The 13980-nt window shown below is 43.6% G+C and overlaps 1 protein-coding gene across 4 annotated transcripts in view; it reads right to left on the bottom strand.

Annotated features, from left to right (window-relative positions):
- The window catches only part of ANKRD17 (ankyrin repeat domain 17), a 67837-nt gene that overhangs the window by 7327 nt on the left and 46530 nt on the right, over positions 1 to 13980 (bottom strand). The window contains exons 15-28 of one of the 4 annotated variants that reach the window (XM_056490533.1): positions 12607 to 13362; positions 7241 to 7389; positions 6022 to 6133; positions 5731 to 5876; positions 4620 to 4762; positions 4233 to 4446; positions 3711 to 3886; positions 3320 to 3482; positions 2486 to 2581; positions 2174 to 2290; positions 1505 to 1676; positions 824 to 1271; positions 583 to 738; positions 217 to 366 (exon numbers count right to left, since the gene is read on the bottom strand). In XM_056490533.1, coding sequence (XP_056346508.1) covers positions 217 to 366; positions 583 to 738; positions 824 to 1271; positions 1505 to 1676; positions 2174 to 2290; positions 2486 to 2581; positions 3320 to 3482; positions 3711 to 3886; positions 4233 to 4446; positions 4620 to 4762; positions 5731 to 5876; positions 6022 to 6133; positions 7241 to 7389; positions 12607 to 13362 — 2998 coding nt within the window. The remainder of the gene's footprint in view (positions 1 to 216; positions 367 to 582; positions 739 to 823; positions 1272 to 1504; positions 1677 to 2173; positions 2291 to 2485; positions 2582 to 3319; positions 3483 to 3710; positions 3887 to 4232; positions 4447 to 4619; positions 4763 to 5730; positions 5877 to 6021; positions 6134 to 7240; positions 7390 to 12606; positions 13363 to 13980) is intronic. The other 3 variants (XM_056490534.1, XM_056490535.1, XM_056490536.1) reach the window with 3 other exon arrangements.

Here is a 13980-nt window from a genome sequence, read left to right as displayed (position 1 = left end):
AACCCCGACATTTAGGTTTCACCTTCTCTCTCAAGCTTGTCTTTTGTACCTGCTGGTGGCAATTCTCTGTTTCCCCACCCCATTCATCTCCCCTGCTGTCAAAAGATCCTCCAAGGAAAAACCATATGAAGCCGTTAACTTCCCTATGCAGACAAACAAAACACTCTACAAGGAGAGAATACCCACAGGACAGAGCCAAAGCAGGATCCTGCTCACCTTATTGTGATGATTCGGTCTCCAGTTTTATCCTTCTGTTTGTCAATGTCTATATGCGCTCCCGTGCACTCCCGGATCGCGTTGATGTTACATCCTCCTCTGCCAATAACTCTGGAAATCACAGTTGATGGGACAGAAACCTTCTTCGATCTATATAAAAAAAGAACAATATTAAGTAGGAAACACTTCCATGGCAAGCAAGAAGCTGTGGGCAGGCTGGTCAAAGGAACAGTGTATTTTCTGATTCAAGCTATGCAAAAGCAACTTTGTGAGATCTCAAACCCAGTAAGAAGGTCATTCAGCAACGCCAAGGAAGGCTGCACAAAGGACAGCATCAAAGGGAATTAGGGGAATTATTGTGCTTACCTTCTCACAACTTCCTTCCAACCTTCTTCCCTTTTTTGACCACGTTTAGGACTAGCAATGGTTAGCTTTCCATTTGGAGAAGAAAGGGGAGAAGGAGTGGATTTTGTGCAAGTAGACAAGGAATTACTCGTCACTTCATTGATAACTTCAGACAACCTGCAAAAGGAATTAAATGCTGTCATTATGTAGAATAAAAAGAAAGGATGACTTGCACTTTGCATACATGGTCACAGGAACTCACTTGATGGATGACTTGCCAGGGACTGCTTTCCTCTCATCCTTGGGACAAGTGACGAGCACCGAGGGCTGCTTTTTGTTGCTCTGTGTGTTAGTGACAGCTGTGGAGGAATGATTGTCACTTTTGTGGCTGCTGTTGCTATTGCTGCTCTCGTCACTGCAGCTGGAGATCCTCATATTGTCACTGTCACCACTCTCACTCGTGCTGCTGCTCTTGGACTCCCCATTCACCTTCTCAGGCTGGCTATAGGAAATTGGAAGCTGATCATCAAATATAATCTGAACGTTATCAGGGGTTACTTTGTTTTTCCTGTTTTTCCTCTTGGAGCTCGCTGTGGTGATGGTGTTATTCCTCTTCCCATGAGAGCCTGCTAATGTTGTCCAGGTTGCAGATATACCTATGGTGGTGGTGGTGGTAGCACTGGGAGGCTCCATTGGGACCTCGGGATCATCTGATACAAGAGTAAAGAAAAAGCAGGAGGAATTTAGCTGCTTTGAGGAAACCTGAGTATTTTGCTTTCCAAACCACACCTGTCCTATCAAACAACTTTAGGACTAACTTTTTTTACAAAGCTCCAAGAAACACACAAACCTTTGGCTATGAGACATCTGTAAATCTATTAGAGATGTCATACCAGCTCATACCAAAATTCTTTCTTTTCTAGAAATAAATTGCAGTAATCACCTTCAGCTTTTAACTTCTCTTTCTCCTGAGCAGCTTGAAGTTCAAAATTCTCTTTATTTTTTGCTTCTATTTCTTCTAGTTTTCGCCTTTGTTCTTCTTTTTTCTTCCTCCTTTTCTCTTTTCTCTTCTCTCTTTTGGCAGCCAGAGCCAGTCTCCTGCTTTCTTCCCTTAGCTACAAGTCAAGGACATGGAACAGCATTACAAGATGTCCCCTGCATTTCAAGAAATCCAAATGCTTTTTATGTCCTTGGATTTTTCTGTTTTATTTCTACTAGAGTACCATGGTTTTTAGTAAATTAGTTTATTTTTTTAATATTCAGGACACAAAATAGGGCTTAGACCTAAGACCCATATGAGTATAACTAGAAAATGCCACACTCTTTTTTTTTGACTAATCATATTCACAAATCCTTCTTTTGGTACAATACTGGAAAATCCTTCTTTTGGTACAGAGGAAATAGTTATGTTGGTATTTCCTGATCCAATGTCTCTGAAAAATAGCGAAGTTCAAAGATTACCTGAAGATGCTCAGCTGTAGACACTCCAATCATGGTGATTACACACACTCCTATACCCCAATAACCACTTCTACTGACCTTACCATCTTGAAGGAAGGTCAAATTGGAATTTTAAGGGAGAAATATTCCCAGCTGCAACTCTACCACTTGCCTTCTCCAAGTCCAGTTCCTCCAGCAGAATGCTTGCATTTTTGTTGGCTTCAGCAGCCTGTCTGTCTTTGGCTTGAACAATTGACTCCATGCACAGGTGGCACTTCTTCAGCATCTCCTGAAATGACAAAGTACATCGAGTACAAAGTGCCACGTGTTCTTATTCCCGCTGCTTTTCCTCAAAAGTTCCAATGGGACTCCTGCTCTGGCTGAAAGCTGGTGGCCAACGAGCTAGAGAGAATTCGTATCACTGTGTCTGAAGCAGAGACACAACACTGCTCCTTGTCAAGCGTTTCCTCCCCTCCCACCTTACCTTATCAGTAATGGTTGCTATGTATCTCATGCACTCCGAGTCCGATGGGAACTGGTTTACCTCTTTCACCAGGTAACGCACCACTTTCACATGACCCTGCAAAACAAATTGCAGCAACAACACTTTCTATCAGACCAGCTGCCTCGGCCTTACTGAGAAACACTTCAGTCCCAGCACTTCTTGCAAAATATTTATTTGCAACTCCTCGACACATGAAGCTCTCAACACTTGTCTTGAGATCTTTCTCACCTTCTGAACTAGTGAGGCACATTTCTGACACCAGAGAAGGCAAGTAATTACCTCTCGTGAGGTTGCCCTTACTCCAGAAGTACTTGCACAAACTTCTGCCTTGCTGGGGGCACTTTTCAGACACCCATCTATAACAGCTTAACAGCTACAGGCTTCTACAGTCATCTGCCAAGTCCCCAGTACTGCAACACCTCAACTACACTCCCTGACTAACAGAAATCATCTCTAGACCGAAACCAGGCTAAATGGCACTTTTTTTGACTGAAGTCCTCATCCTCTCTTGCAGAAGGAACCAATCCTATTTCCCCCCAGCTCTATCACACAGAAACACCATGCAAATTTCACCCCTCACACACACCAGAACCAGCCTCACTACACTGCCTGTAAGGCAAACTGCAATTAGAATTGAACAGAGACATTACACACGACACACATGTCTGTTTCTGAAGATTCAATGCCCAGTATTCAAATAAACTGACATAATACTAAATATGTAATTAATATCAGTGTGTTCTACCTCTAACAGCTAGGTAGGGATGAGCAAGACAATCCTAGCCAAGAACCAAGCTGAACTTCACATTGTACCTTTCGGAAGGCTGCCATGAGAGGAGTTATTTTCCTGTTGTCAGCTGCATCCACGTCAGCTCCAGCCTGGACCAGCAGCTGGACAACATCGAGGTGCCCGCCATTCGCTGCCAGCCACAGCGGAGTGTTCCCCTTCTTGTTCCGCACATCGATGTGAGCTCCCCTGCAAAACCAAACACGTTCCATCACAACCCTGCACTGAGGCAGAAGGAAGCATCCTGACCCCAAGAAGAGATGGGATAAATTCAATCATGTAGTAAAAGTCAACTGACACACGAAACCTCTCCCATTTCCTAACTCTTCACTGGATATTTGGAAAAATTCTTGTAGACTGGGAAACTGAAGTCTAAATACATTTTTTTTTTAAGCTGCTCACTTGCAAGCACCATACCTGCTGATGAGGAGCTCACAGAACTTGTAGTGCCCTTTGTCTGCTGCAATGGTTAAAGCTGTATCTCTGGATGAAGGTACTGGGGGAGCGTTGACATCTGCACCTTTGTCCAGTAGGACCCTGCCCACCTCGGCATATCCCCCAGAAGCTGCTTCCATTAATGGAGTGAGACCAGTCTGGGACAAGCAAGCAGCAGAAAGAAGCCATTAGTGGGGGGTGAGTGGCTGACCTGACACACTATTTATTGAACTTACAAACACAGTGGATTACCACCCTTACGCTTGTAAGCACCTGAAGATGTATCAACATGTTTTTCAAGTAACACATTTTTGATGAGCTTTTCAACCACCAAAATCTTAACCTTTAAATGCAGCCATTTTTTTTCTATACATTATCTAGTTCAGTTCAGTTAACTGGACTAGAGAAGCCGACTTGGACAGAGGCAAGGAAATCACGTAATGACAGACATGAAGACTTACAAGCACCTCTCTCTGGAGACCCTTCCAGCTGTTTGCTCTTTACCTTGGCTCTGTGTTCCACGTTAGCTTTTCTGTCAAGCAGCAGGCTGACCACCTCAGTTCTTCCTTGGAAACAGGCCAGAGTCAGAGCTGTATTCCTGTTGGTCTCTATCTGGGCATTTATATCAGAGCCCATGTCCAGTAACAGCTTGACAGCAGCAGTGTGCCCATTCATGGCTGCCAGCATCAAGGGAGAAATGCCCAGTTTACTACCAGTTCTGAAAGAGAAGAACGAAAAAATCAGAAATTTCAGAAATGTGACTATAATAAACTAATAAATGCATGGCATAAATGCACACAGGCAGAGAAAACTAGGCAGGGAAAACACACACCCTTTCCTCGCATAACTCACAACCAAGCACATGAGATAAGGGCTGTAAAGGGAACTTGCCTGGAATTGATTTCTGCCCCAGCATTCAGCAGAATCTTGATAATGTTCACGTAGCCACCCGAGGCGGCGAGGCTCAAAGGTGTGTAATCAGACACATTCCTGTGCTCCTTGTTTGCCCCTCGAGCTAGCAGCAACTCCACCACCTGCAGGGTTTCAACAAAGAACATCTGTTTTCTCCCAAACTTGCAAATCTATCCAAGACAAATGCTTTTTAGACCTAGGTATTCTGTTGGAAGATGTCAATGATAAGAAAGCTGCTTTAATCAGTTGCTTTGCTATGCCCTGTGCCTTCATGACTGGATGAGGCCACACCTGTGTTCCCAAAGCCACTGTAAAACTTCCTTTTAAAAAAATCCATCATGACTGTTCATGACCATACCAAATTCAACAGCAGAGCAAGAAAAAGCCAATCTCTTCATGATGATTTCAGCCTGTCAGATCCAGAGACTCAGTTTCAATATGGTGTACAAAGTACTCCTGCTTTTTTCTGCTCCTGCAGAGGACTTGACAAGAAACTAAGCTGTCTAGCAACTTAAAATCACAGTGTACACTGAGGTGAAAACCTGTGGTATAACTTCCAGTGCAACGTTAAATTTGCTTCACTTACAGGTTTTAAGCATTAAAAACGTTTAGATTTGACCTGCATAATTCTCAATCAGAATGTTTTCCCATGAAACCACGGATAAATACACTGTCAAATCCAAAACATTTGGGCAGAAGGGTGTTCTGACATCACTTCTGCTGCCCAAAGCCCAGCTTTTTCCCTTTTTTTCCCTCAAAAACTCTGATACGGCTCATATATGGAACCCATTTATGTCTAACTCCTGATTTTCAGCAAGAACACGCATGGCATTCACTTTCATATCTACATCTAATTATGCTGGTGAAAGTCCCATAATGAGGAACTAATGACAGCATTCACAAGGACACCTGCACAGCACTGGTCCAGTTATCAAGAGAAAAAGCAATCTATATGAGACACATTGTAATGTCTTAATTGGAAAATGTGAGGCTCTCTTGTGTGACTGTATCTTTTCAGGAAGATTCTTGTACTGTACTGACATAATCTGTCATTCACCAACAGCTTCTGAAGATTTAAGGGTTACTTCACCTCTTGCCTCCCTCCTGAGCAAGCCAAAGACAAGGGAGTGTCCTTGGTTCTCTCAGACTGGGCTTCAATATCAGCTCCATTATCCAGTAAGATTTCCACAACACCCACGTGGCCGGCTGTAGCAGCCAAAATAAGCGGAGTAAACCCTGAAACAGAAAACATCACATGAGTTAGGCCACCAGAAAAGCAAGCCTGAAGGCTTCATATGAAGTCTAGGATTATTGGGGATTTATTTAGTGGGACACACTGGCAAAGCAGACAGGATTCATACTGCCATGGTGAGATACCTACCCTTCTTGTCCCTGTGTTCAATGTTAGCTCCTCTCTCCAGCAGGGTTTGTACCAGTTCTTCGTGGCCACCAGCACAAGCCAGTGTCAAGGCTGTGTCATGGTTACTCTCAGTCTAAACCAAACAGACATATACACACCAGATGAATACTTGCTTTTTCAAGTACAGCCCCTGTTATACTGCATGCTAATCAAAACATAACTGTACCCATGCCAAAACAAAAAGCTTCCATAAGCTAAAGGCATTTTTATGGACGCCCCACTTGACAGCTACCTCCTGTGTGCAAGTTCATGACAGGATTCTACTTCTCAAGGCAGCTCTGCTGGGAGATTTAAGAAGAAATCCTGACAAGAAGTGAGATTCTTCAAGAACTAAGCTCTCATCTGTGCTCTGCTAACCAGATTAACTTCTTTACCACTGCTTGGCTGTGACCTTTAGAGGGTGTAATGAAGGCGAAAATTCTGTTATTAATTCTTAGCACTCCAGTTGAGCCAGAGGCTTCATCACAGCAGAATCCAAGCCAAATGCCACAAGCAGCTAAGTAGCAAGGTCTGATTTTCCAGAGGTTTCTCTCCTTTTCTCCACAGTGATCTCATGCCTTTCCTCTAGTCCATGCTGCCTAAATCTTGGTCAGGTTATGTATAGCCCTGAGCTGTGCACAGATATATGCCACTCAGTATGTGTATGCTTTTTGCTGATGGCTAGCTCAAGTCAACAAAAAGTTGCTCTTTTAACAATTATTTTCAATAGAGAAAAGCCCTTCCCTTAGTGGAAATGAGAGCTTGAGTTATCTCCTGTTGCTAAAAAAATCATAGCAATTATTAGTTTCAAGACTTTCATACATCTGTGATCTCTGGCCAACAACTTGAAAGCACAACCAAAAACTTAGTGTGCAATCCTTTAAGGCTTATTTTTGTCTTAGGATATCAGGCCAGAAAACATTTAATTTCTGTCAGTAGACAACTCTGCTGTTTCTCATAATCACACTGACAACAAAGGAATAAGAAATACAAGTGTTTAGTCATTCAGAAACGTTTTTTTTTTTCAGCAAGAGCACTGAGGAAAGTGGGTTGCGACTCTCAGGGGTGTTCTGGCTTTCTAAAAGCAGCACATCCAGTCCCCAGACCCCAATCCATTATACAATAGAGCTGTTTGCCACCACTGAATGATTCAGGATGCAGGAAAAATAGCTTTGTGCATCTGTGAGGGTGGCAGGCTCACCTGGGCATCGATGTCTATAGCAGGGTAGATGGGCAGCATGGCTGAAGGAGAAATGATGGGACTCGGAGTCGGCGTCTGAGGTTGGGACACTGAGGTTGCAATGCTGTGGGTAGGAGTGTTTGACATTGCAGATGCTCTTCCACTCACTGCTGTTGGACAGAAGAACCACACTTAGTCAAAGCAAAACACTTCCCAAGTGCAACATGACAATAAAAGGACAGTGGGATGAACTCCCACTGACAGATGGAACTCCTTAAAAACTGTTGTTTTCCACAAATACATGTATTCCACATATTGAGCCCAACCTTTGAACCTTTAACTCTTAGAATTTGAACTATGAAAAAGGTTTACTGTGTTCAAAAGGAAGAGTTAACTATCAGATTGACATGTTTTCTAAAAGCCCACCACAAGATGATTTGTTTTTATAAACCCAAAGATCTTTCCTACAACAAATCAGCCACTATTTGGAGCTGCAGTTCCGTACCTTTGGAAGCAGGGCTGCAGAACAAGTCCAACCAACAGGTATCTATGCAATTTTTCTTCCCACAGTTCAAATGCTTTCATGTAGAAGTCCATCCAGCCTTCACCCCCACCCCCCATAAACATAACAAAAAAGCAACAGGGCAGGAGGCTCACATGGCAGAATTTGCTGAGACCAGAGAAGTGGAAGCTTTGTAACAGCAGGTTGCAGAGAGTTTGGTCCAGGTGTTAGGGAAGCAAAGGTAACACCACTTACAGTGATAACAGTGTATGGACATGACACAGATAGCACCGACTGCCACGCTCCCTGAAATTCATTCTATGCATGAGATGTTTACAAGTGCAGAGCAAACCTGAGTCTAAAGCAGCCTTTGGGGAAAACACCCATTTTCCTACTTTTCCTCGGAAGAACTCCATGTTTTTTTCCCTGTCACTTCTCCAGTGTTTCTCCAGCTGTTTCTCAGGTGTAACAGCAAAAGAGAAAATGAAGCACCACACGCTTCTGTCCAGCTGACAAAAGCACTTTAAACTACAAAATGGAACCGTTTGCCAACTGATGCCACAAAACCTGTATCCTCACAGGCCCAGTTGTGTGCTCCCACCTCTGCAAGGCAGCTGTATTTTACAACCATTACTAATTTAACTTCTGGATTTCCTACACAAAATCCCAGCTAAGAAGCTAATAAATGGCACCAGGAAAAGCAAAGAACCCTCAGCTTCTAACACAAAAAATATCATTAACCTTATATTTTAGGATTAAGTCAGAATTCAGAATTCAAGCTCCCTTGATCTATGCCTCTGACTGCCTTTTGAAAACTTCTCACAAATCACACTAGGTATGGAATAAAAAAATTAACATACTGAAGATATGCAAAAATATTTTGACATAAGGTCAAAAATCGCACGTTTTAAACAGTTTCTAAGAATTCCTCCTCAAGTCCCAAAAAACGGACTGGGGAAGCATCTTCTCTATTACAGGAGACATCAGGAAATTCTCAGGCTAAAAAAAAAATTCAAGTTAGTTAAGAAAGTCTCAGTTCAGGTAAAGTCTACTTTTTACATTTGTAGTGAGGGGAGGAAAAACCAAACCAAAAAACCTCCAATCACCACCCTCCCCAAACAAAAAAACAAAAAAATGCAAAAAAAAAGAGACATGTGCTTCAGCAATAATTCACAAATTTAGCTCATATACCTACAGCACAATTCACTAGGACACAATATTAATTTCTTTGAGTAATCACTTTGATTATATTGATTTCAACATCACCTGTGTGGAGTTCAAATTTCTCATGAACACGCCAAGGGTGATGAACAGAATTTTTACGGTGTCCAAACTAAAATATTCAGTTTTCAATAACCCTAAAGGTTTTCACAGCAGTCTCGAGCACTGAGAAGAGTTACCAACTAGCTACATGCTAAACACACTGACAGTGAAATTTTTGCACTCTGCTCCTTGCCGTACTCTAATGGACTAGTGGCAAAGTGAACTGAAGTCTGTACTTCACCATGGAAACATCATTATTTCATACCTGGAATAACCAAGTCTTCAAAGTTAGGTCTCTACTGCAATATTTTAGTATATACCTGACTTGGTACAGGACACCTACACCTTAACCAAGCTTCTTGGCTGGAAGAGATCCCCAGGCCTATCTGACTACTCCAGTCTCAGACACTTGCTGGGGTATCAATTACCTTTGTGCTTACTGGTGTTTGGAACAGCACTGATCTTTACCCTGGTTTTCTTCTGGCCTCAACTCTCTCTTAGCTTGAATGGAGAGAGGACACCCCCAGAGCAGCTACCTCCTCCCCCATGCCCGCTGGCCTCACCAGCACGCCATGCCCTTGGCTCTCAGCCTTGTAATCCCACTTCTCTTCCTGTGGGCATCACAGGTCCCACAGGTGCTGTCTTGTTGTGGGCACAGCACTGACCTTATGCACTGGTTTCTTGTCCCTGCAGTGTCAACAGGAGACAGATAAAAACTGTTCCACATTACACAGCAATAAGCCAAGATGAGGGAGAGATTAAAAAAATACTTTACAAGAAATGTCTGAGACATCTCAGCTTTTCCCAACTGGTTTCAAGCCAACTCTAAAGGCTTGCTCCACATCAGTTCCTTCTCTGCCCCCAATTCCTCTCTAGTATCTTCAGCTATTGCAAACCATGTTCCTGCCACACAGGATTAAAATCACTATAGAGCACTTCAGATGCAAAACAACTGCAACAGTCCAAGTTATGTTCTGAATTCCAACACAAACACAGGGCTGCTGCTGTGCAAGAAGGGCTCCATGGATACAGCCTGAGAGCCATTCCACACCTGCAGTCTCGGTGGTTATTAGTTAAGAGTGTGCAAGGCAGCCTAAGGCAGGTCAGCCCCACATGAAACCAGCTCCTGCTCAGCTCCCAACTGGGACACAACCTGACTTTGCTGGGATGCTGGCACTCTGCTGTTATTTTTTTCAGTACTGAGTCTCTGTGAAAAGCTTACAGCCAAGGCAGACTCTTTCTCACACATTAATTTAGACAGCTGCATTTCCAACTGACTCAACCCATAAGGTACCTTCCAGGAATGCATTTTATCAAGTGCTTCAAAATTCTTGAAGCTCTTTGTGAAGCTCTGTGACTGGACACAATCCTTGGAATAGTTTCTACTTTATAAAAATCTTGCTATTAAAAACAAGATGGTTTTTCTCTTTGGATCCTCACCACACCACTTAACAGATGCAATGTTTTCATACAAGACTTACATAACTAACCCTAAAAAATCTTTTTACGAGCCTCAGAGCAAGCAAGAAACTTGCCCAACATCAGAAGAGCAAGAGCAAGCCTTTCACTTGTCCTCAGCTCCAGCAGGATCATAAACGAGCCCAAAGGTAAAAAATTAAGTATTATTTCCTACTTATTCATTGTTTTCAACTAATTAAGAACAGAGCTGCACATTAAATCAAGTTTGCACAGTGGAGGTGAAGCTTTGTTTCTGTAACTGGTGCTGTAAACACAGCTCCGCAATGGAACTAAACTAAAGGCATCTCAGAAACAAGAATTGACATCCATAAGAATACTCTAGAAGCTTCTCTTAAAGCATTACACAGAATTACTGATCAAATATTTAGCTGCTACTTAAATGCTGTGCTACGTTAAATGCTGAGCCCATTTCAGCTCCACATGAAACTGTGATTTGTGGACTCACTACAGGCTGGCACTGAAGTTCTATACTCAGGCCTGTGTCTGCTCTGGCTTTAAAAACCACCCCATAATCAGGTACTCGACAGAAAATGAATTCAGACTTCCTTCCCAACTGCATGTGTGAACATACTAACAAGTGGGGCTGAGCAATACCAAAATATTCCCTTAAATTCACCCTGGAAATACCTGACTGCCCACAAAGGCATGCACAGGCATTTGGGTATGTGGCAGGTGACCTGAAATCACACCTTCTCAAAATGTGACAGGCACTTAAACACATGTCCCAAATGTCTAACTCCAGGTTTAACTTAGATTTAAACACAACTCAAGTGCATTGCACAGATTCTTTGTAAGTTACCAAGAACAACAATCATCCCAGCATTTAAATTCTTGTCCTGTACCCCAGCAGTCCCATGAGAGAAATCTTTACTATTAGTGCATGATGTAAGTAGCTTTATCTACTTTTTCAAGCATACATTTGTGCTTTTATCCATTTCCAATCCTTACGTCTATGCTTCAATTCTTACATGACGTTTTCAGCAAAGAAGTTTCTGTCACCTGTAACGAAGCTTTGCCTGGACACAAGGGCACTCATCAGGTGTCTCATTTCCAAAGTGGCGCTCCAAGTACTCTAAAAAATCACTACCTGGTAGTTTTAATCATTTACCTTCCACTGACTCTGTACTCCTACTGTGCTCCAACTCCTGCAATACACGCAGGACCAGCTCTGGGTTAACACCTCCTTGGAGACCTGCCTTTCCTCTGGCACACCTCCCTCACCCTAACAGCTCTGCAAAGCAGACTTGTTCAGGTGGACAGCATTTGTAAAAATGACAGTGCATCGGCTTAACCAAGAGCAGCTTGGTACTTTTTCATCAAGGGACTTTTTTTTAGGACTGTCCTACCAGTTCATCTGCGCTCAGCTAAGGAGGATTTCAATGACTGCTTTGGCATGGAAAGGGGACAAAACACAACTGAGTGAGGTGTAAACTACAGCCAACAGTGACAATTACATTTAAAACCTGCTTCATTCTTCTATTTTACTGTCTAAGGCCTTAAAGCATTCATGTCACTGGGCAAAGGATTCTCTGAAGCAATGACAAGAATTTGGTAAGGCTTAACATGTTTTCTGCTGGCAGACATTTATATGAATAGATGTTTCAAAAAGTCATAGGATTATCATCTTTTTTTTTCCAAGCAGAAGTAAAAGTTTCCAATAAGTAGACTGCAGAAGGCAATCTGGAGCAGCTCTTATTGTGAAGATAAACCCACAGTCCCTCACACTTTACAAGCTAGCTGTGGTGCTGCAGTTGCCCAGCGTACTGCAAGTCAGCTCTCAGCTAGTCCAAAGTATTACCCAGTACCATCATGGTGCTATTCCTGAGCTACAATCAGGCCAAAATGGAACTACCACATTCCTCCCCAAACTGTGACGAGTTCAAAATGCTGCTCCACCATACCAATCTGACCAACAGATACTGGTTAGCTCACTCTGCGAACTGAAAAGTTAAAAAAGCTACTTTTCCCAACTCCTCAAAAGACAGGGATCAGAAGGCAAGTGGTGCTTGCTGTAGAGCTCGTGGGAATAAACAAACACACACACACACACACACACACGCACACACACACACAGAAAAAGAAGTGGACATAGCCTCAACTGGTCAAGTAAATATTATACCTGCTCATAACAGTGCAAACCCACCTGCCATGATGTCATCCAGCGTGTCATTGAGCGTCTGAGCAGGGCTGGCTACCATTAACCCTTGCTGTGTTTCTGTCAGTATTCCTTGCCCCAGCCCTGCTAGTTGTGCTTGGCCCAGCACTGGCTGTCCAACTATAACACCTTGCAGTTCTGTAAGATTTGCGATGGACCCTGGAGGTAAGGAACCTGCTGCCAGAGGCAAAGCTTGTGGCATGGCCAGAGGCTGAACTGGTGCAAAACCCGTCTGCGCAGCAGCTTGCTGAGGATCATCTTTAAGCAAGATGGGGTCCACTTGCTGCAATCGTGCATAGTCTCCCTCTGAGAGTTGTTCTCCTACCCCAACGGGAGTCAGTAGTCCCAGATGCTGGCAAGACTGTTGCTGCTGCTGCTGCTGGAGCTGAATTCTTTGCGCTTTTACCTCTAGGTATTGCTTTTTTAGCTGCTGCTGAGTTTTCAGCTGTAACTCTCGCTCCACTTTCTGCAGTTCCTCCAAAATCTTTTGTTTCTTCTGAATTTGTTCCTCTCTCGTTTTGTTCAGCTCCTCAATCTTCTCTTTGGTGAGCTGGTCAGCGTGCGCCAATTCCAGGGACTGCAGCTGAGCGTTCTTCTCTATGGCTTCTTTTATCCTCTGCTCCAGCTCTGTCAACTTGCCCTGAGCCTCTTCTACAATGCTCTCTGGAGACTGATTGGTGATGTAACCCTGTACATCCTGGTTGTTTGTTGGCAAATGACTGCTGGACTTTTGTTTAGAAGCAGCTGTGTGAAAAAGAAACCCCCTCAGAACCAATGGAAGTGCATAGGAATGGCATCCTCATTACAGAGCTACTGCTGGGCTGCTGCGAGGCCGGCCAGGCACCAGGGCACGGCCCCCACGGGAGGACAGCACGTCCCCAAGGCCTCTGGGAACACCTGCCAACTGGCACCCAGCAGCTGGAGTGCAATTTAACAGGACACACTAGAGCACATGCATCCCACATAAAATCCCTGTGCTACGGGGACAGGCCTACTCCAGCACAACGCTTATGCTTTGCCAAAGGAAGCGATTGTCTCGAGTCGCTGCTGATACCGAGTGCTGCTACAAGAAAACTGGGAACAAAAAGCAAGGAGGTGCTGTCTCTGTACTTTGTGTCTGGTATGGTGCTGGGACATAAATATATGCTTACAGCCCTGAAAGCGCAGCCCAAGGGACACAAAAACAGCTCTAGGACTGGGACTAGGCCACCGGTTCTGCAACCGACTTGGTATACTTTAAGAAGTGCTACACTCCCTAAAACTAGGCATCCTTTTGCTCCAGGTATCCAGCTTTGCTCAGGTGACAAAGAGTGCCAGAACCCAGGATAGTCATTTAGATTTAGCAGGATCTAACAGGGTGTC

Source organism: Oenanthe melanoleuca, chromosome 4 (assembly GCF_029582105.1).
Source record: "Oenanthe melanoleuca isolate GR-GAL-2019-014 chromosome 4, OMel1.0, whole genome shotgun sequence".
Taxonomy (NCBI): domain Eukaryota; kingdom Metazoa; phylum Chordata; class Aves; order Passeriformes; family Muscicapidae; genus Oenanthe; species Oenanthe melanoleuca.
This window is presented reverse-complemented; position numbering and strand designations above follow the sequence as displayed.